This window comes from Ptychodera flava, chromosome 20 (assembly GCF_041260155.1).
Source record: "Ptychodera flava strain L36383 chromosome 20, AS_Pfla_20210202, whole genome shotgun sequence".
Lineage (NCBI taxonomy): Eukaryota > Metazoa > Hemichordata > Enteropneusta > Ptychoderidae > Ptychodera > Ptychodera flava.
In genome coordinates, this window is record NC_091947.1 from 35,402,068 (window position 1) to 35,428,537 (window position 26,470).

The window sequence follows — 26,470 nt, forward strand, 5'->3', positions numbered from 1 at the left end:
TGTCACTGGACACAACCATTGGTCGATGGGAATGTAGTAAACGACACGAAATAGCAATTTTGTGTTCTGCGATGTAGAGTGATATGGCTCTTAATAAATAAGCAAATTTTTTCTACAGTTTATAAACTATTCTAAAATTAACGACATCTTCACTCAAATTCACAGAATGAAAATCACTAAAGCCGGTCAAAAAACGACATCCGTGCGTGCGTGACATGATATATACCTCGCTGTTCCTGTAAAAATAGAGGTATATTCCAAGTACCCTGGAAAACAACCTTGGAGGGTCAAGGCTAACGAGTATGGTATTGTTGTTGCCGCTGTAAATCCTGAGTGTTAGGTTCATCCACTCTCCTCTCTGTGTAGCCATACATATCTGCACAATCTTAGGTACAGATTTTGCTACGGGAACTTTTATCCAGAAATATTGCTCCAGTTTTTCCGACTTGACGCAACCGCGAAAACAACCACTCATCGTACGTACGTGTACGGCCACCATTGCATCGCTTTCGACATGAGCACAACAAAAGCTAAAGAGACTCTACCTGACGACGAAGCCTCGGCGACAACCTCAGCTCCGGCGACATCGTTTGCAACAACTCCCGAAAATCCGCCTGCCATGCCAGCAGAAGCCGGTACGTCAGAAATCGAAGCTGAGGCACCAAAGAAGAAGCGAGGTCGAAAACCATTGCCTCCAAAAATAAAAGAGCCGGTGCCGGAAGGAATGAAGCGACCGAAAGGCAGACCTCGAAAACACAAGCCCGTAGAACAGCAGACCGGGCCAAAAAGACCGAGAGGCAGACCTAGAAAATATCCACCGAAAGACACCAGCGGTCCAAAACGAGCTAGAGGCAGACCAAGAAAATCTGAATCTGCAGGGACGAGCGATGAGCAGGCCAAGGCGAAAGGGAAGGCTAAGAAAGCGACGGGTAAGAAAGGTAAAGGAACCGGGCGAGGAAGAGGACGACCACGCAAAATCACCGCGGCAACGCCGGATACAGAAACAAGTGGTAAACGATCAGGTAGAGGACAGAAGAGAAAGGCTATCGTTGAAGTTGAAGCCGTAAACCCAGAAAAGGCTGAACCAGTGGCTAAAAAACCACGCGGCAAACCTCTGAAGAAAGCCATTGTGGAAGCTGCTGCTGCCGGGGAATTATCCGGAGAGTGAAGGAGCCGGTAAAGCAACAATAATGAGTGATAAAATTCAGTAGTAATCGTGAGGTTAGGAAAGGTATTGATGATTGATTTCATTGATGATGGAAGGAAAGCGTAGAAAAGGAGCACAGATGTCGGGTGTTCAAAACAAAAAGACTGAAAATGCACTGTAAGGATGTTTTTGTGTAATTGGGAGGTAATCAAATGCTGGATAAAATGAGGCGAGCATAGGTTTGCTTTGACATCAGTTGCTTTCAATTTGCAGCTTGTTATTTCATTATGGTATGTGCATCTGAACCTTAATTTGAATCCAACATTCTTTTTTTAAATTCACAAACTCTCTTTCAGCCCCCATGACAAATGTTTTGCATTGCCAGCAACTTCTGCTGGTGTAAAATCCTGCCAACCTTGGTTTTTCTGAATGTTGCCATAGCAACAGTGTTTTCCTAGAGTCCAGACGCCCTGTTCTTTGATCAGAAAGAGGTAGCAAATTCACCAATAATAAAATGCAAGCGTCTGTACTTTTACTGATATTGTTCATTTTTACCATATTTCAGACATTTTTCGGATTCCTTCTGTTTTTAATACAACTGTATAACAACTGGTAGTGAACTTGAGATCTTGAGTACTATATAACTACATTTAATGGATCATACCATTTTCCTTCAGGTGTTTAACAAACAGGCTTATGAGGAGCTGATGGAGACTTTAATGAAAGTAGAATATATCATTGCTTGACAAAAATGCACTGATTCACAGGCAGGTGAATACCGGTAAAATGGTGAACTATATCCCTCCATATATGAAGTTTATCTCGTTCCTAACAGGGATTCAATTTCCAAGTGACAGGTTACATTTGGTGATTCTGTGACCTCTTCTTTTGGATAGTGTATGTTTCTCAACAACAGTACAATAACTAAATTTATAATAGTTGTCAAGAATGAAAAAAGTGTCCCCACTTTTACCACCTTGGTGAAAGTAACAACTGCCAGTTGAACTACAGCAAACAATATTCAAAAAGTTCAAATTGATACTGTTATGTTTTGTGTATCTAAAAGACCACATAATTGGAGTCACTTTTTGTTACAATCATAAAAGCCAGTGTTTTGAAGCAATAGACCAAATTACGCTACATCTTCTCTTTCAGTTTCATTTGAGATATTTTTATTATGTTGCAGATGAGAAAAGTAAGCCAACCCTAGTACACGTTTGGCAATTTCCTAAGGGATATGAAAATGTAATCAATGTGATATGCAGAAAAATGCATCTTTAGAAGGCTTAGTGAAGTGACAAGACAGAAACTTTTCTGACCCAAGTTGCCAATATACAGATAGTGAAAATCTTCTGGGAGTGGTAGACAGAACCAAACAGATGTTAATATGAATCTGATTCATATTCCAACAGCTTCTGACAGGCAGCATGTAGATTTAAATGGTTGAACAGCCAGACCAAACCATACATACGTTGCATGGACATTGAACAACCCATTTTTGGTGCAATGTCATTAAAACATAATGCAAAATACCAGCATTCCATGTCAAAATGCCTACTAAATAGTTGTTTAACTTTTTTGTAAATTTGGATGTTGCAAACAGCTTATATTTGAAGAATTACCAAGAATCTTAGTATTTTAGTGTGCAACTCAATAGGGACTTCTCACATTTTTTTAAAGTACCGACAACTTTAATCAACAGGGTATTGACTATGCAGGCACCTTGTGTGAAATGAAGTCCACATACAATCAACTGCAACAAACCATGTAACAACAAATTTATTGGTCTGGCTGGGTTTTTTTTTTTCAGAATACATTTTGTACATCCATTTTTATGGAATTTCTAAGATTGTCGTTTTCTGATTTAAAATACTTGTATGCTGCATTATAGTATGGTGCTTCAACCAAGGAAGATGGCAATTGTAGGACATCTGAAATTTTTATATGGATTCTAATATGGACCCTTACTGTACCAATTTTGAGGTGAACAATGAATAATATTTTATTTTGTTTTTAATGTACTCTGGAGTTATTGAATAACATGTTTGTGAAACATTGTCTTTGCATTTGAAACTGGTCTGTGATGTGTAAGTTTTTAACTTTGTTGACGATTTCTTATTTTTTAATATTCAAGGGTTGAATTACGATCAAATGTATGTTCCAAGCAGAAGTTCAGACCATAGAATGATTGCTACAGAATCAGTAGCAACAGCAGGATTTTACTGATCCATTTAAAAAACTGTAATTGCATTAGTATATGGTTACCAACTGTAAAAGAGTTCAAATCTTTGGTGATTGATATTTGGTTTCGAGGACAGTTTGAATGGAAATTTGGGACAAAGCCTGTACCTTTTAAAGCATTTGAATTGAAATCTTTTGGTGTCAGTTTTGGTGGTGTCACATTGTCTGTCATGATTGCCCTTGTGAATTTTTAACATGGTCATTTTTCAGTGTAATATTTATCTGTGAAACAAGCTTTAACTTTGTACCTGTCCAGAAACAATACTTAAACATTTGCAATTGATATGAAAAACTTGCCACCTTGGGTATACCCTTTAATCAAGAACGTATTTTGTATCTTCCACAGAGTGAGAGAAAAGAAAAATATTCAGTACTTTACATTTTTTGTACCAATTATGCAGAAACTTGGAAGGTTATATTACCATGACTAAAATCATCAGTTGCATTTTAAAAATAAAAAAATGAAAAAAAGACCCATTTTAACATCATAAATATGCAGCAAGAGATGAAGAATTCAAATTTCCCATTTTTCTACCTCTTCTATTTCTGCCCAGACTTCTCCAATTTTTTATACAAATGAAAAAATTAATATGATTATTTTTTATGAAAATTCTGTTAACTTTCCTATAGCCCATTATGAAGCCATGTTTGGCATTTTATTATCATACATGTATTTGATCTTACCTGGCAATACGCACATATTTGAAACTCAAGAAATCTGTAATATTCAAAAGAGGAACTTGATCAGTGATCTGGGCTGGGTGTTTATGTTATCAGCCAATTGTTTGGTTGCTGTTTAGCCCTCGATGACATTTGACAAAAACATGGTTCTGCAGATTTTATAGATTTGCTGTGTGTTCCTGTCTGCAGAGGTCTTTGATACGTGTAACACTGTCAAGTCAAAGGTGTATGTTTTCCAAAACAAATGCATGATACGGTATTCACCTATCATGAATATGAAGGGTTAATTGATTAACACCTTAAATGTGCAATTCAGAGCAATATATGGCTGACTTTGAGAAAGATTTCATGACAATTTTCAAGAGTATCTTAGAAAAAGCACTGTTACAGAGAAGTCTGCAGAACTTAAGTTTTGTCATTCTGAAATTCTGGGACTTTGAACTGAGGACCAAGACTTGTATTGGGATCAGAATTTAGGGCATTGTTTCTTTTGTACTAAAATAGCTAAAATTTGACACGGCGGCAAATCATGGAACCAGTTCTCAAAGGCTGGATTGTGAGTAATGTGGAACAACACTCTGTGATGTAAAATTTATTGACATAAATACATATACAAGTTAAGGAATTTTAAGGTACAAGTTAAATTCTGAAAGGAAGCGATGAGAACTTGGATGACATGATAAGCTGTCCAACAATAATACAGAAGTTTCTTTGTTGAACAAGTGACTGAATTTTAATATGTCATGATTATGATCTGAAATATTTTTTGCTTGTTCTAACTGAGCAAAACAACAGAGTACATACTGTAAGCAGTTGGTTACTATGTAGAGTGATTTGACCCATCAACATTTAAGGTTGAGCACAGAATCATTGCATCAGACATCGTGGTAGTTTTCTGTTAACCTTTTCAACAGAGCCATCATGGTGGACTGATGTGCGGTTCACACTCCAAAGTCATTACAGAAAGTAGCTGAGGTTTTTCAATTCTCAGTGTGCAGCTGTTTGAAGTTTGGCCTATCTCAGGATATGATTTGCAGCACTTGTTCCCATAAAACCCATTGAAAGTTCTCACATTGAGTTCAATTGTGAAATTTTGACTTTGCCCTTGACTACAAAATTTGAATGTCATATACTAATACACGTATTAACATTCCATTGTTTGTGACAGTCACATTTTTTATTTCCATGTTTTTAATTTATATATTGCGTTTTGTCAGAGATTTATCATGATACATGATTGTTTGGCTGCCAGTTTCAAAACAAACTGATAAATGTCTGTTTTGAGTGCAGTAAAATGGGAAGTAGTGGTTTGCCAGGAAAGATTTTTAAGGGAAATGACATTGCATAATTAAAGAAATAGATAGTTCAAGTTAAGTCATGCTAGCTGATCAATTAGACAAATTTCAAACACTGTTAGGTTTATAGTGATCATCTCAACAAACCTGCTCTGGAGAAAATAGTATTTTGGCATTGTCAATATGTCTTAATACGATAGACAATCATAATTTAGCACTGCATTGTCTACAACTATAAAGCTACCAAGTAACATTTACCACATTGTTCATTACTAGTATTTGCAGTAGTATTGTTCACATATGTGAAACTGGACCTTTTCCTTGAGAATATTTCTGGTAAATTTTTGTTGTCTGACGTATCACAATTGGAAAGTAAAGATTTCAAGCCCAGAGGAGGCCTTTTCCCAATATGTGGGTTCTTACATTCTTACATAAATTTGTTAGGTCAAGGTGATGAGAATCTTCCTTTGCAAAAACTCCCGCATATAGATTAATCATTGTTTGATAGCACACAGAATTAAATATTCCTTAAAGTTTATCAAATAGAAAATAAATTAAACATCAAACTTGAAAAGTTAGCATTAATAAGGGTTGGTGAATGTTATCTGAAAGCAGTGTTGTTAGTGAATTGAGATTGAGAAAGTGGGCATGTCCAACTATCATGCAAGATTTGTGTACACCATGTTAGCTAATTGTGATGTAATGTATATGACAACAACTCCAGAAATAGTGAAACGTACCTATACTATGGAAAAACTGTAGTATAACTGTGATCAAAGACAGTGCAACTTTCCACGGAGTATACATGCATCCTTTCAATTACTAGTATTGTTCAAGTGCTGCCATGTCCTGAGACAGGATATCAGAAGGAAAATGTGAAGAAAAAACTGCTTTAAATGGTCGATGGCCATTGCAGACATCCGTAAAGGTGTTCAACAATGGCACAAGCCATCCATTTTCAATCAAGAATTGTAATTTGTATAAAACCAGTTGAAACTATTTTACCATTTGATAACTTTGATATAAGTACAGAAATTGATCTTTGTACTTTGTTTTAAAATGTATATCATACACAGTTATTAAATTATTATAAATGTAATCCAATTCACAGTTGTCCATTTGTGTGTTCATTGCAATACCCAGCCGTTCCAATAATGCTTGAGAAGGCCTTACACACTCTCACCCCTACCCATGTCTATATTTTTTTTTTTAAATTTCAACTTTTTCAATGTAAAGGAAAATGAGACCCAGTAAAGTAAACAAAAACCCGAGTCAATTTGCCAAAAAAGGAAAGAAATCTGGAACAGGAACCAAAAGAGGAAAGGTAAAGTTATTATTTTGTGAAGGAAATTATCAGAAATTATCTGTTTTCTGTCAATAATGGCTATTTGCTTTATTTCTGGGCACATTATTTTCTGTCCACCTTACATTATTGAAGAAATGGCTCATCGAGGGCCCAGTGTCAGAAAAGCATACATTTGTGATACTTACGGACAAGGAGAAGGCATAAAACCATGCTAATGCCAGTCATTTAAAGCCTTAGCTTAACCCTTTGAACCCGGTTCGGACAGAAATGTCCGATGATGTCATAGAGTACCAGGGGGTCAGGGTGCAAAGGGTTAAGGAAGCGATTTAAAGGAATGTGACAACACTAAGAATTATTCTTATAATCAATTGATTCTGATATGATTTATTGTGGTGTTTTGTTCACTTGTCGACAATCAATTTGGCTGCCAAATGTCAGGATTCCAAATAATTTACGATACCATGCATAAATAATGTCTCTGTCTTCTTCCAATGGCAAAATTAGAAAAATGCTGTCTTAATGAGCATCACACAGATTGCCTTCATGGTATAAATAACTTAAACATTTCCGTCATATTTTTAAAGTATGGTGAATCTGTCTACAAATTAACTTCAAAATATCTAATTTTAGGTTTTTCGACTTAACATTGTTCCAGCTGTTATGGGTTTTGCACTCTTTTATATTTTGACCATGCAAATTCCTTGGAATTTACTCGGTACTTTTGTTTGAGGCAGAAGAGCTGGGAGGTCACTTATTTCTCAAGACATCTGGAAGATTCAAAATACAGTAACTCAGGTTGTTCATTTCAGTTCCTGAACCTACGTTTCCTATGATTATTACATTAACATTAATCTGAATAGAATCCTCATTCTTACCAAAAGTATGGTTGTGTCGTCATCTGCAAAACATGAAATCATGCCTGTTTGGGTTACATCATTTTCAACAACACAACTTTTGAGTAAAAACTATATCCACCCTTTTTCACAAAGAGGGATGGAAATAATGAGAAACTTGTTGCCATCAGCTGTCCCACTCTGGACCTTCAAAAAACTCTCTAAAATCTACAAATGTGAATGTAATGTTGCTCGATGGACAGGACAAGTTTTATCGTGGTGATGGCATAAAGATGGGAAAAGACCTGTGTATTATATGTAAACATTTATAGATACAGGGTTTTAGCCAGGGAAACACCCCCCTTGAAAAAAAGAGAAAACACTGACTTTGTCATATTGTCTGGTTTTTTATTCAATCTGTTTATTTTACAATGAGAGTGACAGTGTACAGAGATTAAAAATTTATTGACAGTGTTATGAGATTTAAAATTTACATAAATATCTGTAAATAAACCAAGTAAGATACGGCAGTTTTGAAGTGACAGCTACAAATATACTAGGAGTGTTCAATGAGCTAATATTTGTGATGTATGATCATTTTGGGCGGGAAATGAAATTTTCAAATCTTTCCAGGTAGAAAAAAGTGTAAGCTATCATTTCATTTTATCTCCTTGGTTTGTTTTGCTAAATCTTGTTCTTACTGCTCAAATAACAGGCAATGCATAGCAGGTGTATACAAGAGAAAATCCATTGTAAATTTCTCCAGTGAAAAAATCAATATGGAACACAGCAGTCTTCAATCATCACAAGATTCATTTTCTTTACAAAAAACCCCAAAACTCCAGCTTCTACTTGGCAGAGATATTATCAAATGCATTTATATTACCATCATACTTGTGTTAGTTCTTCCACTTTGAATTGCCACTCAATAGAGACTTTCAAATATAATGACATCATAGATTGAGGTCAGTACAGCTTTTGTGCCTAAGATATGGTATTCTCCATGAGTTGAAGAAGAAAGTTTTTGAAGGATAGCTGGAGTCTGAATTTCCCTGCCAATATAGATATACTGAATTACAAGCCTTACTAGGACTGTTCAGTATCCTAAGAACTGTAAGGCTACAGTATGGCCTATGTACCTGAATAAAACAACACCAGAGGTTCACTTCCTCTTTTTTCCTGCTTTGTCACATGACTGATTCTGAGAATAATAATGAGCAGAATCAGCTTTCTCTATTCCCTTCATTGTCTCATTAATACAAAAGAGATAAAATTTGATTCTTTTTGTGCTTTCTCAGGTTTCTTTCACGAGGGAGAATGTTCCTCTCTGCTTGAAAATTTGCTGTTGGGGGAGGGGGTGGGATTTGGTTCTGATTGAGGGGGACCATCATAAATTATTCAAATCTAAGTTATGCAAATTTAGGTTTTTCAACCTGAAAATTGCAATGTTACAGTGGCTAAACGATTGAAGCAGAAGGGTGCAAAGGCCCATCAGCTCTGTGCTTTTTGCATCTTTGATTAATTGTCACCAGCATGTGATTAACCCCCCTTGAAGCAACTTTTTGACTAAACTTTTGAGAAAGAAAATGAACTGATGCAATGTTATCAGGGAATAGGATGTATACACAGATTGGAAAAAGAAATTTGTTGATATAAAGTCCATGCCACATAATTAAAGGAAATTAAAAGCCTTTATGACCTCATACATGTATTTTGTATTGCTACCATCAGCAGCCAAAACTTGATTCCCCTGCAAAGTGTTTCCTGTAAAATGGCCTTATTATTTAAATTTTGCTCATTGGGACTCAAATAAAAAACTCACAACATCAATTTTGAAACTGTGTACAAGATACAGGTCAGATTACTGGAAAACACGTAATTTTGTCCTAGGCCCTAATAGAAGACAGAAGAGAGTATGACTTTAGAGCTAACACAATGGCCTTGATCAATGACTTGATCAATGAACTTACAACAAAGTGTAAATCATGAATTATGGAGTCTAACCAAACTAATTAAAACATAAATTTAACCTTTTACCCACCAGACAGTCTCACTTCCTCATCTGTAAAGTCAGAAAAAAGTGATATTGAGCCAAAACTGTATGTATTTTCACCCACTGTGCTTGGTTATAGCAGCTTCAGTCTGTAAAAAGCAGGTATACAGTATCTGTGTCTTCAGGGGCTTCCAAATTGTCAAGTATTTGTTAATATGCACCATATGGGACATGTTTTGCTTCACTAGTTTTAACAAACTTGACCTGATGGTGAAATACTGTTAGTTTTGCTGAAAATAACAATAACAGAATTCCTGCATATAAGCACTCCAAAATGAAAACATAAGGCCAAAGTCCCTGAAGCTACTATAGACATGGATACAAAATTAAGTATTTCCTGACTGTATGAAATTATCTGACTAAGGTCATCCTAGGGACCTGTAAACCAAATATTAAAGCCGTCTGACCAGCGGTTTTGAAAAAACATTAGCGACCCAACAGTTGACAGAGCTCTGCTGTGTTATGTAGAGAATAAATTTTTGTGACATATGTGTTATTGATGAAGAAGGTGGATATCTTTGATAGCTCATTTCAGGATGGCCTGACCAAAAATGGCAAAATTAGCTGCAAAAATACAAAAATTGATGATTTCATCATAATTTCAATATATTACATAAAGATAAAGCCTAGGAACCTGTATACCAAATATCAAAGCTATCAGATGAGTAACTTTTGAGAAACAAATATTTTGACCAAAAATGGCAAAAATTGACCCAAAAATACAAAAATTGAAGATTTCATCAAATTTCAATATATCACACTAAGACAACCCCTAGGAACCTGTATACCAAATATCAAAGGTATCAGACAAGAAGTTCTTGAGAAACACATTTTTTGACCAAAAATGGCAAAAATTGCACTAAAAATACAAAATTGCAGATTTCCTCATATATTCAGTATATCATATCATTAGGGGACGACTGCATTAACTTGCATGGTACCTGAAACCCAAGTCCTTGCCTGAGCAACTCGGGTGACAAACAGAAGACTTTTAATCCCCAAGGTGTGAATGTTCCATTGTTATGTTTATCTAATCCAGCTGGTGCTATTGTAGTGCCATTGTAGGAAAGGCAGGTCTGTGAAATTGATCCTCTAGGGAAGTAGGGTATTCCTAAGTTAATGGAGCCTTCCCGTAATGTTTAGTTCATCTGTAGGAACCTGTATACCAAATATCAAAGCTGTCAGACAAGCGGTTTTGATAAAATAAAGTTTTGACAAAAAATGACAAAAAATTTCCTTAAAAATACAGATTTGCATAATTCATCACAATTTGAACAAATCTAAGTTGGGTTATCCCTAGGGACCTTTATACCAAATAACAAAGCTGTCTGACCAGCGGTTATGAAGAAGAAGATTTTTTACCAAAAACGCCTTTTTTGGCATTAATTTGCCTATTTTCAACAATATCAAAAAATTAAAAAAATAACTTTCTCAAAATCATATTTTTCATCTACACAACAAATATCAAATCAGTAAGTACTGCGGTTCTCAAGATATTTGAGTGGACGGACGCCTCACAAACGGACTTGCATACATACATACATACAAACTGACGACGGACGCCAGACAGATGCCCATCCCAATAGCTTCTATAGACTATAATCTAAAGTAGTTTAAAACTGAACAGCTGGAGAAAATTGCTGTTTCTTTTTGACCACAGATTTGTCTAATGGTGTACCGTCCCCGTATTGTCCCCAGATGTGAAAAGTGAACTACCTCTACCTATGCACTCTAATATGTAATGTAATGAAGAATTCTAACAGTATGGTGTTTGCCATAGCCAAATGAACTTTGCAATGAAGAAATATACCAATTTGTGATTTCTTATACCAAATGATAAGAAGTTGATTATGACTGTGATGTTAATCATGAATATCTAAAAAGCTAAATAATGAATTTCAAATTTGTTTTGACCAAAACTGAAGTAAACTAGCCTGGAAATGAAGTATTTCTGAACAAGGGTTTCAGAGAAATATAAAGTTGACACTGCAGACACTGACCCGAGTGAATCAGCCTATCTGAATAGCACCAACCATTAAAGATGTGAAACAATCAAGACACTTTATACATACTAGAACTGGTTTCAGTCCAATGTACGGCTTTGATATCACATTTAATAATACATTTCATAAATGTAAACAGCATGGTGACAAACACAAAATGTTAAGTTATGTCAATTGACTTGAGTCATTGTCATGTCAAGCCTTCAAGGCAGCTTTGAGGACAAGGCTGATAAACAACAAAATTAAAATATTGATTCAAGAAGAAGCATAATGAAAAAATAATGTGTCAATTATAGAGTGCTTCCATTTCATCAGAATTAACATAAATGTGTATCTCATAATTGAATGCATTGTGACTAATTCAAATGTTGGTCATTTCCAAAAAAACACAACCTCTAATAGCAAACCAATCCAGCAATAGATGTAAATATTTTCAAGAGGTCATAATCAAAATATTGCAAGAAAATCCTTAGAAACTTCAAGTAAATTTCAAGGCATTTTTTATGAGAGATTTCAGAGCTAAAGACTGTTCTTAATAGAAATATCTGCTGAAGATAATTTTTCACCTATGCTTGTCATTCATTGAACAAACCTATATGAGAACATCACTGGTAACTGGATGCAACATATACAAGGCATTAGTTAAATGGTTTCCACCAACCTTTTGACAAGATATAACAAAAATATCCCCTAAACATAATCTTGATAATTTCATTATTGATTTGGTTTGTACAACATACAAAGGAAGCAGGCTGGCATGATGGAAGCTAGGAGACAACTCTTTGATCAAAACAATCAAAACAATTAACAATTAACATTGTAATTAATGATTTCTTAAGTGATGGTAATTTTGATGTAATTTAACTAAATCAGAATGTGAAGATTTGTAAAGATTATAATTCTTACAATATAATAATAATAATGTATGATAATTACACAATTAGTATTTACAATTCTCGGAATGAAATCTATCAGCTGCCCCTCAGAATAAAATAACTTAGAAATTTTCAATGGAAGTTTAAATCATAATATTTTGATGTGAAATTGTAGATTTAAAAAAAAAACCGATTCCTTCAATTTTTCCCACTTTGGATTGCACCTTGTCATAGATAGATTGAATCTGTTTTATGAATGTTAAGTGATGAAAGGATTTCAGTCTAACATTAGGGAGAACCTAGGGCACATTTTATCAGTTCAGAAATGATATATCACCAACTTGAGGCAGATTTTACCTAAATTTGTAAATTTTTCATTGTTGGCTACCAATAGATTTAAGTAGGTGTGAAAAGAAAGTCCCAACTTTACTCACTTTCAAGAGTTTTATTTGTAACATAGAGAAAGTAGAATGTTTTATGTAAAAAAATTTGTGTAAACATAAAAAATGGGGAGACTTTCCACAAATGCTGACAGGAAAAAATTAAACTTTAATTTATCACAGTATGACACATTGTTTCAGCTTTTTTAAGTTTTGTAAACTTTCTTTTGACAGCAGTAAAATAATTCATTTAAAAAAAAATTAATAATTACTACAAAGCAATGATAATGTAAAATATATTCCATAATTAGTAAAGTGTTCATACAACACATACATATGTACAGACAGAAAGACAAAGATTACAGATAAGGCCCAACTTGATTTTATCTTATATTCTGAAGACTAATTTAAGCTTACAAAATCAAGATTTCAATCCCTTGCAGAATTTAAGGAGTTCAACTACCTTTTCAGGAAGATGTTTTTATAAACAAAAAACAGAAAAAATTACAAAAACACACTGTTACAGTAAAATTAGAAAATAATTATATTCTAAGAAACAAGTTGAGTAAAGCTATACATTCCCTGAATCCAACATGTCAACCACCGACATCATAAAGCAATGAAACCCCCCCCCCCCCCCCCCCCCCCCCCCCCCCCCCCCCCCCCCCCCCCCCCCCCTGTAGTTTCTGAGTTTCTAATTTTTGAACAATTTTCACTTTTGCTCATTTACATATTTTGAGGACAAACTTATTCATTGGAAGAAAATGGCATAGACTTCAAACCAAATCTGTTAAATATCCATGCAACAGTTCTTGTTTTTTTCCAGTGGACAATCAGAAAGACATGAGGACAACACCATACCTACATTACAAAATATACATCCATCCATCCATCCATCCATACATATGATATATACATACACACATACATACACACATACATACACACATACATATATACATACAGATGACAGATATTGAAAGTACCTTTCAATTGCAATTACTAGTTTACCTTGGCATTCATTTAGCCAATGGGAGCTAAATAAAATGAGCAGTTTGCTTTTCATTGAAAACAAACGCAAGTTTAAACACACATAATATTTCTGCCTTAAATTGGTCATTAATAATGTTGAACTGGTTTATTATACTACACTTCACCTTTTGTGAGCAGTTCAACATGAACCTGAATATTTCCGAAAAACTGTATTTTTTAACAGGGTTATTTGTTAGCTGATTATTAAAATTAAATGTACTAAATATTCTTGTATTATCTGTGAAATTATTCATCTATTTATATTAGAATCAAAACAATACAGAAGCAAATCTTGATACATATGATAGTTTTTGTGAAGGAATAATCCTTGAAGATGCTGTATGTTTGCTTGGTCAGAAAGAGATTGCAATTAGCAACTTAATCAGATGAATTCATGGAAGCCATCCGCTGTTCTGAGTAAACTGATTCTAACAATCCATATGCACAGAGTAGCTACAAATTTAAATGAAGTAATGCATCTTTCTACCCCAGGCTATCATGCAGGAAAAATAACAAAACATCTTATAGAGAAATTGCTTTTACTTGAGCTCTATCTATTGTCAGTACAAGCAGATTGTAGGGCTTGTTTACAGCAAAAGAGAATAACAAAATAAGAAAAAAATCAATAAATGATTGTAGAAAATGTGTAGAGAATGGCATTGATTGAGTAAAGGATGTTGTACTCTATGAAAGAACACTTTAGGTTGAAGCATTCTGCTTTGGTAAATTAAGGTGAGAATTGGTGGGCGTCAGCTAAAAATATCTCAGGTAACGATTACATGGCTTCTTACAAGGCCACTGATTCACTCTGTACATTAATGTGACCTAGTTTCAAGAACACTCCGGCTGGTATATAAATTCTGCAGTTTGTTTTCAATTGCCCTTCACAAATATAGCAAGACAAAATATATAAATACCAATCACTCCTGCAATAAAAAATTAATCAATTTGATCATAAAATAGTTGTTTTACATTAATTTTGGGAAGAACATTTTCTTGAATAATTCAAATTTCAAAAAGATCGTGGCAAAGAAGTATATGTCATATGGCTTGATACTGTGTATTTAATTTGGCTTCTCATTAAGCTTGTGTTTAAATGATAATGGTTGAAATATGCCTCTACAAGTAAGTCAAAGCTACTTGATGAAAAGAGGTTAGCACGTAACCCTGCATATCTCAATATATTTTATTCCTTTCACATATCTCACAGTGTCAGAAGCACAAATTAGAATAATAGTAAAATTTGCTATGAATGGAGATAGGCGCAACAAAGACTTTGATAAAGGTAAATATTTGCCGAGGGTGAGCGAGAGGAAATAAATCTGCCGGTAATTCTGGGCACTTGCTATTCCCAACCAATACAATAGTACAAGGCCCCTGTGTAGAAGTAGGTCATATGTCAAGGTCACAATGACATTGATATGCTAATATATGCATATATGCCTCAGAATGTCTAAAATGTAGAAGGACTGATTTTTTTTTGTGATTTTTAGGTCAAATTACTTTTCAAAATGGTTTTTTAATATTTTAAGATTTTTAACATTTAAATCTGGCCATGATTCTTTTAGCAGATAGTCCATTTGATTCCACTACCTTAAACCTTGCAAGTGTAATTTTGTAGTCTGTGCAAAAAAGCTGTATCTTCAGTATTCATGACTCGAATGACTTTTGTTATTTTTTGTGTCAGAAAAAGCATTAAATAATGTACAAAATTTGGGAATAATTTTAAGGTAATCATAATGAGAATACAGATTGATACAAATCAAAATATTGATTAATCAATTTCTGTTGCATGTAAATCTTAAGACTGTTGACAGTATTTTAACAATAGTTGATACTGTCTCAGGTATGTATATATCTGTGATATTTGTTTAGCAAGCTTCAAATAGTTCAAAGGTCATTCCTTGACAGCTACTGCCGACGGATTTTTTCACAACTGTGACAATGAAATGATATTTGAAAGTTGTCTTTCCCAACCTTATCTCAAATAAAATGTTGTTTGTTGTGCTGGTATAAAATAAACAGGGGAGATAAGATTGCTGAGACATAAGCTTTGAAGTGATAAAGTGATATTTTTCACAAGTCTGTTGGTCATTGCCCTACAAAAAGTACACGGTTGAAGAGTATTACCATGAATAATGACATATACCGTATTTTTTACACAATAGTTGGTATCTAGAATTTCCTATTTCATCAACTTCATTGCCGTAAAAAACAACTATTTCATGAAACAGTGTAGAGCCATAAAACATTATAAGTAACACAAAAGAAAAGATACTGTTTGAATATGATTTCAACATAATCACAAAAACCAAACATTAATTGGGCAGTCTTTCAAATGTAGAAAGTTGGGAAGCAAAAATTAATTTCAGCTGACTTGTTTATGTCAACCATACAGTGATATGTTTTTTCACTTTTTGTCATGATTATTAGAAATAATAATAAAGACTGTTAAAAATATTTGACTTCACACAATGAAAGTACCATATACCGGTCAATTTGTATCAAATCATTCCCATTGTTTAGTAGGGTTTTCATACAGTGTATCTTCTCAATCCGCTTTCTCCATTCCTTTGTTCTGATCACTTTGTCTCTTGCAATTTTCTTATAATTTTTTCTGAATGTTTCAAGTATCAGCCTATTTGTAAGAAATACATTTTGCTGTAACTTCTGTTTGAGACTTGAGTTCAGCTACACGAATGTCTCATTACTTGTTCCTTTTCTATCTGTTTGTTTCAATTCATTGTCAAATTCATACTTTGCATCACAGTCATATTATATTTCAAAATCTTTGTGCTTTTTAGACTGATGTTCAATACATATCATATCATAAATGATAATTAGCTACAGTACTAATTTGCAAACAAGACAGTTACATTAATTTGTCTATGGGATGTATTAAATCTTTATTTCAATGCTTTCAAAAATTTTTCTGAATTATTAGTAAAAGTTGATAAATATCGACACCAACACAATTGGACTGAAGCACATATATGGGGGAAGACGACCACAAACAATACGTACAAGTAAAATGAAAAATAATGAAAAAAGAATATTAATGAGTAAAAAGTGCCTCAGTTGATGATTACTTATCACTAATCAACTCTTAGTTTGTGAGTTTTCAGTGTCAAACTATAGTGACCAACAGTGTGGTTAACCCTGGGGATATTACGTACAGTACATGAGACAGCATGTATGTTAAACATAGGGCCAAAGTCCCTGAAGCTACTATAGATATGGATACAAAATTAAGTATTTCCTGACTGTATGAAATATTAAAACTGTCTGACCAGCGGTTTTGAAAAAAACAAGTCATCGTTGATGACACAGTCCCCACTTGTTAATGGGTATTTGATTACAGGTCCTCAGAGAGGATAGAGTCCTCTTCATTAGGTCTGTGATAAAAAATACTTTGAATGAATTCGCTTGATACATGTCTGAGTTATGGTTCAGGACATGAAAAAAATCTTAACAAAATGGTCGCACAGTGGCCATATTGGATCGCATCACAAAACAAATTGATGTGCATAGCTATGACATTGGTTGATGTCCTTGTACCAACTTTGAATAAAATGGTCGAAACATGCTGATATGCCTGAGAAATGGCTCTGTACATGAAAAAATCGTAATAAAATGGCCGCCTGGCGGCCATATGGATTGTATCACAAAACAGATTAACGTGCATATGTATGACATAGGTCAATGTCCTTGTACCAACTTTAAATAAAATCAGTTGAGATATGCCTGAGTTATGGCTCTGTACATGAAAAAATCGTAATAAAATGGCCGCACAACGGCCATTTTGGATCGTATCACAAAACAAATTGCCGTGCACAGCTATGACATTTGTCAATAAGCTTGTACCAACTTTGAATAAAATCGGTTGAAACGTGCCTGAGTAATGGCTCTGTACATGAAAAAATCGTAATAAAATGGCCGCCTAGCGGCCATATGGATCGTATCACAAAACAAATTGACGTGCATATCTATGACATTGGTCAATGTCCTTGTACCAACTCTGAATAAAATCGGTCAAAACATGCCTGAGTAATGGCTCTGTACATGAAAAAATCGTAATAAAATGGCCGCCTGGCGGCCATATTGGATCGTATCACAAAACAAATTGATGTGCATATCTATGACATTGGTCAATGTCCTTGTACCAACTCTGAATAAAATCGGTCGAAACATGCCTGAGTTATGGCTCTGTACATGGAAAAATCGTAATAAAATGGCCGCCTGGCGGCCATATTGGATCGTATCACAAAACAAATTGACGTGCATATCTATGACATTGGTCAATGTCCTTGTACCAACTTTGAATAAAATTGGTTGGAACATGCCTGAGTTATGGCTCTGTACATGAAAAAATCGTAATAAAATGGCCGCCTGGCGGCCATATTGGATCGTATCACAAAACAAATTGACGTGCATATCTATGACATTGGTCAATGTCCTTGTACCAACTTTGAATAAAATCGGTTGGAACATGCCTGAGTTATGGCTCTGTACATGAAAAAATCGTAATAAAATGGCCGCCTGGCGGCCATATTGGATCGTATCACAAAACAAATTGACGTGCATATCTATGACATATGAAGTAATCCTTGTACCAAGTTTGAATGAAATCGCTCCAGGCATCTCAGAGATATCTGCGTGTGAACGGACGGACGCACGGACGCACGCACAGACGGACACACGCACGGACATGACCAAACCTATAAGTCCCCCCGGACGGTGTCCGTGGGGACTAACAAGCAACTCAACAGTTGACAGAGCTCTGCTGTGTTATGTAGAGAATAACCTTTTGTGACACATGTATTGATGAAGAAGGTGGATATCTTTGATAGCTCATTTCAGGATGGCCTGACCAAAAATGGAAAAAAAAATTCCGTAAAAATACAGATTTGCATATTTCATCACAATTTTAACAAATCTAAGTTTGGTTATCCCTAGGGACCTGTATAACAAATAACAAAGCTGTCTGACCAGTGGTTATGAAGAAGATTTTTTACCAAAAACGCCTTTTTTGGTGCTAATTTGCATATTTTCAACAATATCAAAAATTAATAAAAAGAGTTTCTCAAAATCATATATTTTATCCACACAACAAATATCAAATAAGTAAGTACTGCAGTTCTCAAGATATTTGAGTGGACGGACACCTCACAAATGGACATACATACATACATACATACATACATACATACTGACAGTGCACGCCGACAGATACCCATCCCAATAGCTTCTATAGACTATATTAGTCTATAGTAGCTAATAAACAAGAGTTAATTACATTCTAATTAAAGTAAACAAGACTTGCTTAAATCAAGATTTTCGTCATAAAAAAAAACAGCATATCTGTCAGGTTATAGAGAATCTTAAGCTGGTTATCTTTTTATCAGTATTTTCATCCAAGCACATTTTAACTTTCAAATTAACATTGTAAGTAAGTTCTGTTGAATAAGTTGAGACTGTACGTACTCAGAGAAAGCACACTGAAGAGACAAATGTTTGAAACTTAAGAAGTTCAAGGTCATCAAAAGCATCATGTAACACTTTCATTGCACTGTTTCACAGATTGCATAATTGCTATAAATAGCATATGAGGAATCTTACAGCCCAGATTTACCATAAAAACCCTATCACTTTGACCATCGTTTAATTGACCACTCTATTTTTTTTCCTCAAAAAGTAATTTTATTTTATCCTTACCAAGTCAATCATAAATGGAAATTAGAGCTTTCTCTATCTCTATTTATTTGACCACCCTATATTGACAAACTATTTTGAACAATTTCTTTTAGATAACATACAGGGCACAATAAATGACGGTTCAGAATATGTCAAAGTTGGGATTCAGGAAAGTTGCTTTTACATGTTTTAATCCTCCAAGATGGTAAGCATTTCACTATGAACTGTCAAAAAAAAGTTGCACTTTCTGATAATTCTACACTAAAATTATTTTAGCTTTGATGATTTCCTAATTCATTCAATCATTTAAAATCATATTAATTATTTCTTTCTGGGTGAATTGATAGGGTTTATACAGTACAAGAATTACATACAATGTAAGTCAAATTTTGATCAAAAATGACAAAAAAAATTCCTAAAAAATACAGATTTGTATATTTCATCACGATTTGAACAAATCTAAGTTGGGTTGTCCCTAGGGACCTGTATACCAAATAACAAAGCTGTCTGACCAGCGGTTATGGAGAAGAAGATTTTTTACCAAAAACGCCTTTTTGGCATTAATTTGCCTATTTTCAACAATATCAAAAAATTAAAAAAAATAGTTTCTTAAAATCATATTTTTAATCTACACAACAAATATCAAATCAGTAAGTACTGCGGTTCTCAAGATATTTGAGTGGACGGACGCCTCACAAACGGACATACATACATACATACATACAGACTGACGCCGGACGCCGGACGGATACCCATCCCAATAGCTTCTATAGACTATAGTCTATAGTAGCTAATAATGGAAACATTGGGCACAAAGAAGTTTTTACAGGCTTGCAAACTTAAGACTACTTTCTACTTGTGAAATCATTTTTTTCTTATTCCCAAAATTCCATAGAAATGCCTCTCTATACTTGTCACTGTTTAAATGTTCATTGTTGACAGCTGAACTTTTATTAAAAGTTAACTAGAATTCAAGTTCAATAATAACATTGCCTGTTGAACTCAATGTGATGCATTGATGAGATTAACACTGTATTTTGTCATGCTTTAGGGTGAAAAACAAAAATGTATTTATTTGAACAAATAAAAATGAGATTTTATTGGTTATTAAAAGTCCATCTAACTATGTGAAATAAACAATGCCACCAGAAACATTTTCTGATGAAATTCTTTCAATATATGGAACCACTTTGGTGCATTATCGTCAACTACAAGGATACTTAAAATTTCTATTTGTTGTACTTATTAAAACATTACAGTAAACCATATGTATCTATCTTTAATTATATCATATCCATATGTTGATGGTGCAAATACAGCAATCTGATTATTGAGCTGTGAAAATAACCAAGCTATATTTGCGATATAGCACAGTTTGAATACGCATGAATCTCAGCTAGAGAAAATTTCCTTTTTAATGTGCCCACCAAAATTTCAATATACTATTACGATATAATAGCAACAAACCACGTAGCAACGGGTATACCACTCTGTTTTGACCAAATCAATCCATATATGCATTCACCATCGCTCGCCCATACATGTGTATGTTGTGAACTGCACCTTAATACCATACCTGGGATATGGTTTATTACTCAATTAATTCATAGATAGCCCCGTATCAACATTCCTTGAATTTAAAATTAAACAAGGCCATTGCTAACAGGTCCACTTCTCACAATTTGTCGTTTTCATTTCTTTCTTTAAGTTTAACATTTAAATGTATAACTTTGTATTACTGAGGTGTTTACTCTACAGGATTGGACTTTCTATCAAAAGTTGTCATATGATATCATTATTATTATTATTATTATTATAATTTTGCCCATGTTACTCAGTTACATTGCTAACCGCGGCAGTGCATATTTGGCTTTTTTAAATTATGTAAGTGCAACTTGTGAAGTGACCGAGTGAACTTGCTTTGATTTGAAGATGACAATAGCAGTTGCTGTATTTGTTGCAATCAGTGACGGATCAGATCATTTAGCCACCTTATCTGAAATTTTAATGGGAGAATTGAAATATTTTTGGTGAATAGTTGAAGAGTAGAATCATTGTCCACTGCTTCTCAGCTATATGGTTGTCATGGATACAAACTTGTTTCTCTTGAGCGAATGATTTTAACATTAGTTAAAATTTAAAACTACACTTTCAAGATACAGGCTATCTCAGAATCTGCACTAATTTGAAACGAAACACTATTTGATCATCCTCTAGTACAGTTAATAGATTTTGAAAAATCATAATTTAGATGAATTTAAACCATTCTGAGAGGCTGCCATCTTATTCAAGTGCAATGACTTCTTGTGTATGTGTGTGTACGTGCATGTAAGTGTGTGTGTTTATCTATGCATAGATTATGCTTGCCAGTGAAGGTGACCTTTGTTGCGGTGAGATGTTCTCCTATTCAGTGCAATAACACCTAGCAGATGGAAAACAAGGTCAACACATATGCACTTACTCACATCATCACCCTTTGTGTATAGATTCACTCACAGCGACATTTATCTGATTTGACGATAACCTTGACCTAGCTCACTTCTGCAGATTCACCTCAGGAGCTGAATCACTTGAGGACATCATGTAAAACCATGTCACATCTCATTTTCTATCTATTCACACCACAATTTTTTTTCTATCTCAATAATTTCTATGCAGATGATCTTTTTTTAATTATCAGAAAGTGCTTAAAATTGATGGAGAACCCCAGCAATTGTTGATCAAAATGAGCATTTTCTGATTTACTTCCAATCTTGAGGAGATTATAATGATTGCAAATAATTGCTACAGAGAACTCTCATACTGTTATTCTGAAAGATAATTTTGAACACTTATGATAACATTGAAGTACCTACGATATCCTACCAGTGGATGGAAAGAAAATTTCCTCTCACAATTCGGTGACAATATAAACAAAACTAGATTTTTATATTCATCACATAAAACATGGATTTTAATGGGTTTATTTAGTAGTTTAAACAAGGAAGGTAAAATTTGATTGCTGGCACTGCCCTTTAACCAGTAACTCTTAAAACTTGTCAATATAAGGTTTATTATAGCTTAAATGAAGTCAGGCAATCTTTATTGAGTTACATGTGTGAAAATGCTTACGGTTGAATTTGTTTTGGGAAAATTACACAGAGTCATTGAGTAACACAGTACCCACACACTGAGCCATGAGGTAAAAGCAATGTATGGTTGTTTCCCTGTGGGCCTGTTAGTTTTAGAAAAAACAGTCTCTTTGCTGTCCTGGATTCATTTAGTATATACAGATTGTAGACAGGCACTAATGAGCTAATTGTGATGCGATCAGCATCATATACAAACACCACTACTAATAATGAAACCTTATACTTATATATTGTATATTTATGAAAACTAACTACTCTGTCTATCATTACTTGCTTCAGTCAGTATTAAAACTTATCATGACATACTTGCATAGAAATCTTTAAGATTTTCTAACATTATGCAAAAAAGGACAAAAAAGTTTAATGACAAAGGGATTTATCCAATGTATCCAAAATACATTCACTTATCACATGGCCAGTTTGAAATTTCAACTCAATAGCATGGAGATTAAATTGTTCAAAATTGGTATAAACATGACAATGAATGTCACTAAAATAGGTCACTGTATAAAATACAAACTTAACACAGTTAATTTATAACAAGCAAATACAATGTACAGGGAATCCTGTCAATATCTAGTTTGCATGATTCAACTACTTTCCAAAGAATTTATTTCTCAAACAGTGTTTAATAAACTTGTATATCAGCACAGGGTGTTGTCTAAATGTCCGTCCCCAGGGGTGGGTAGGTGTTTCGTTGTATTGCTAATAAAGATATATTCTACCAACCTTTGGTGTTTTGGTCTTAAACTTAGCACTGCCCTTGACAATCTTGCGTTAACATTTTATCAACATGCTGTATCTATTATCTGATGAGTTTGAGTGCCTAATTGGCCAAGTAAGCAAGGGTAAATTACTAAGCTGTGGACGCTGTCACCAGATTATCACGGATTAAATTTGACAAAGTCAACAATGAACGCGCCAGTAAGGTATAACTGAATATACCTTACTGGCGCGTTCGTTGTTGACTTTGTCAAATTTAATCCGGTGATAATCTGGTGACAGCGTCCACAGCTTAGTAATTTACCCTTGCTTACTTTGGCCAATTAGGCACTCAAACTCATCAGATAATAGATACAGCATGTTGATAAAATGTTAACGCAAGATTGTCAAGGGCAGTGCTAAGTTTAAGACCAAAACACCAAAGGTTGGTAGAATATATCTTTATTAGCAATACAACGAAACACCTACCCACCCCTGGGGACGGACATTTAGACAACACCCTGTGATATCAGCAGCAAATTTGAATCATGGAGGCAGCATAGATCAGTGATGACACACTGATGTTAACAATGCTGTACTTGGAGTATTTGGTAAACTTTTTGCTTCATTTGAGAAACAATTACAGTTACACTATCCTGATTGAAATTGGTAGATTTGTTAATTTTGTAACAATCAAATTGGTTACAACATATAATATTGGTTGGAAAATGTCTTTTATACACTTACCTATATTGTAACTTACTTATATTGTAAAATAGTACAGGCATGTAAATACAAGTACAATGACTGAAAAGTTCTAACAAACAATGATACAATATTTTACAATATACTTATCAGCAATATACGGGATGTGGAGGATCAAAACTACCAAAGTACCGTGATTCAGATAGAAACTACTGGTAATCTCTTAAGGTGAAGCTGCATGTTGCCAACACAGTTTTTTTAAAAGCAAGATTTCTCATAAAAGATGAAAAGGAAACCCCTCATACTATATATTTTCAAAAAGCAGAGACTCTAAAGTTTAGTATGGCAACAGTAGTTTACCCGAAGGATGAAGTGGGTGTATATTTGGGGTAAAAAACCTCAATTTTGGTATTATTGATCGAAATTAATTTAAGTAAAAAACTTGACCCTATTTTCTAAAATGTAATATTTCACTTGAAAGAAGAGTTTAAGTAGTTAAAAACGACTATTTTATTTTGCATTATCTATCCTCATTCTAAAATGGCTTGTGTTGAAAGACTGTCACTCAAAAAAAGTGATTAAAGGGATGCAGTTGTTTGAACAGCGCTCAAAGGTCGTATGGGACCCATACGACCAATGGCAACACTGTATCCAAGGTACGGTGGTGATTGATGAAAGTTAAACATGTCTGTCATAATCTACATCGTATAATTTAAATGTTGCAGCTATGATGATGAGGTGCACCTAGATATTGTGCATGAAATAAATTGTTTGTAAACAAGAAACTTGCACAGGCACAGTTCAAACGACTATTTCCCTTTAAATCATGATTAACAAAATTAAAATGCCTCTTATTCAAAAAGTAAGAACTTTCTTGCCAAACAAAATACTCGTTTTGTTATATAACATTTAAATAACATAATGTGGAAATTTTAGAAAATTTGACCCAGCCAGAATGGAGTTAAATTCTTTGGAAATCTGGAAATAGGGAGAAAAAAAGGGCCAGGAAATCAGGTGATTTGCAAAGATTTGCATAAATTAACACTTCGTTATCATGCAATTTACAACAACTTGACAAGCTAAAAGGTGAACCCAACCAACATTTTAATCTTGAGTTAACAAATTAATTAAAATTGAAAGAATATTTGCAAAAAATTGATTTTTGAGCAAAATATGCCGTGTTGGGTGCAGCGCCCCCTTAAGACGGAATGCACCTCAGGAACAGATATGCAGACTTTCAAACTTATACAATACTTTTTGGTCTACCACTACAAGTGGTCTACCACTTGTAGAGGCTCATTGTGAAGTTCAAGGAGCAAGTAAACTTTTCTCCTGCTTGTTTTTGTGAAAATTGAAATTAGTTTTTTCACCATGGAAGGCATGGTGACCATTTTGAATTTAAAGGGGAAGTTCACCAAGGATGATTTTTACATATGTGGTAGCTCTGTGGTCATTTACCCAGGAAAAACTATTTTCACCATTTATAACTCGCAAGCTTTTTTACATAAACCGTTAAAATAGTACAGGAAGTTGCCCATGTAATTTGAATCATGGGAAAAAAAGCTCCAAGCTTGGAGCTTGCATAATGTGATATGGAAGGGACCATCTCCGGACGGGTATGGCCCCCACATTGTACAGTGGTAAACAGCGACACAAAATCTGACAGTGGACAGTTTATTATAAGTGAATCATCGTATATGCAAGGATACTCAGTATAAACAAAAGTTATGTAAATACGCACAGACTTGTTTAAGCATCGATGAGTGGACAGTGCCATACCATGGGAAAATAGTCCCTTCCATATCACATTATGCAAGCTCCAAGCTTGGCGCTTTTTCCCATGATTCAAATTACATGGGCAACTTTCTGTACTATTTCTATCGGTTTTGTAAAAATTCTTGCGAGTTACAAATGGCGAAAATAGCTTTTCCGGGCTAAGTGACCACAAAGCTAGCACATATGTGAAAATCATCCAAGAAATATCTGGTAATTTGTTTCACAAGGAAAATTTGCATTGTGACCCTGATTTTCACTCTTGATTTCAAAAGAGAATGGTATAAAGTTTGCGTAGGGTAAGTTTGAGCAAAAGTTAAAGTCTTTCAATTTCAATGGGGGCACAACCTCAACCCTTCCATCATTATGGTTTGGCCCAAACCCATTCTTATTAATAGTGAGCATGGATCTGTTTACAGGGAGTTTAGGTGAAACAGATTAACAGACATGAGGGACAGAGAAGATCAATGATATATTCCACTTTGCCTTTGGAAGCTGTAATCGTTCATGGAAATGTTTAAAAACTATATCCTAGTCACATTCCATAATAGCTTTCCCTACTCACAATGCCTTGCTTTCAAATGACACCTCACTTCAAGTCACAAAACATATTGTAAAC

General features: G+C 34.4%; 1 protein-coding gene across 1 annotated transcript; it reads left to right on the forward strand.

Moving 5' to 3' along the window:
• Nucleotides 1–276: 276 nt before the first annotated feature.
• Nucleotides 277–6,468, forward strand: LOC139120813 (high mobility group protein hmg-12-like). The gene has a single exon (XM_070685382.1). It carries the CDS (start codon nt 515–517, stop codon nt 1,166–1,168), a length of 654 nt encoding a protein of 217 aa, XP_070541483.1. The 5' UTR covers nt 277–514; the 3' UTR covers nt 1,169–6,468.
• The last annotated feature ends 20,002 nt before the right edge of the window (nt 6,469–26,470 follow it).

What these genes read in the sequence shown, in the direction of transcription:
- LOC139120813 (XM_070685382.1), top strand. Translation starts at nt 515, where the DNA reads ATGAGCACAACAAAAGCTAAAGAGACTCTACCTGACGACGAAGCCTCG.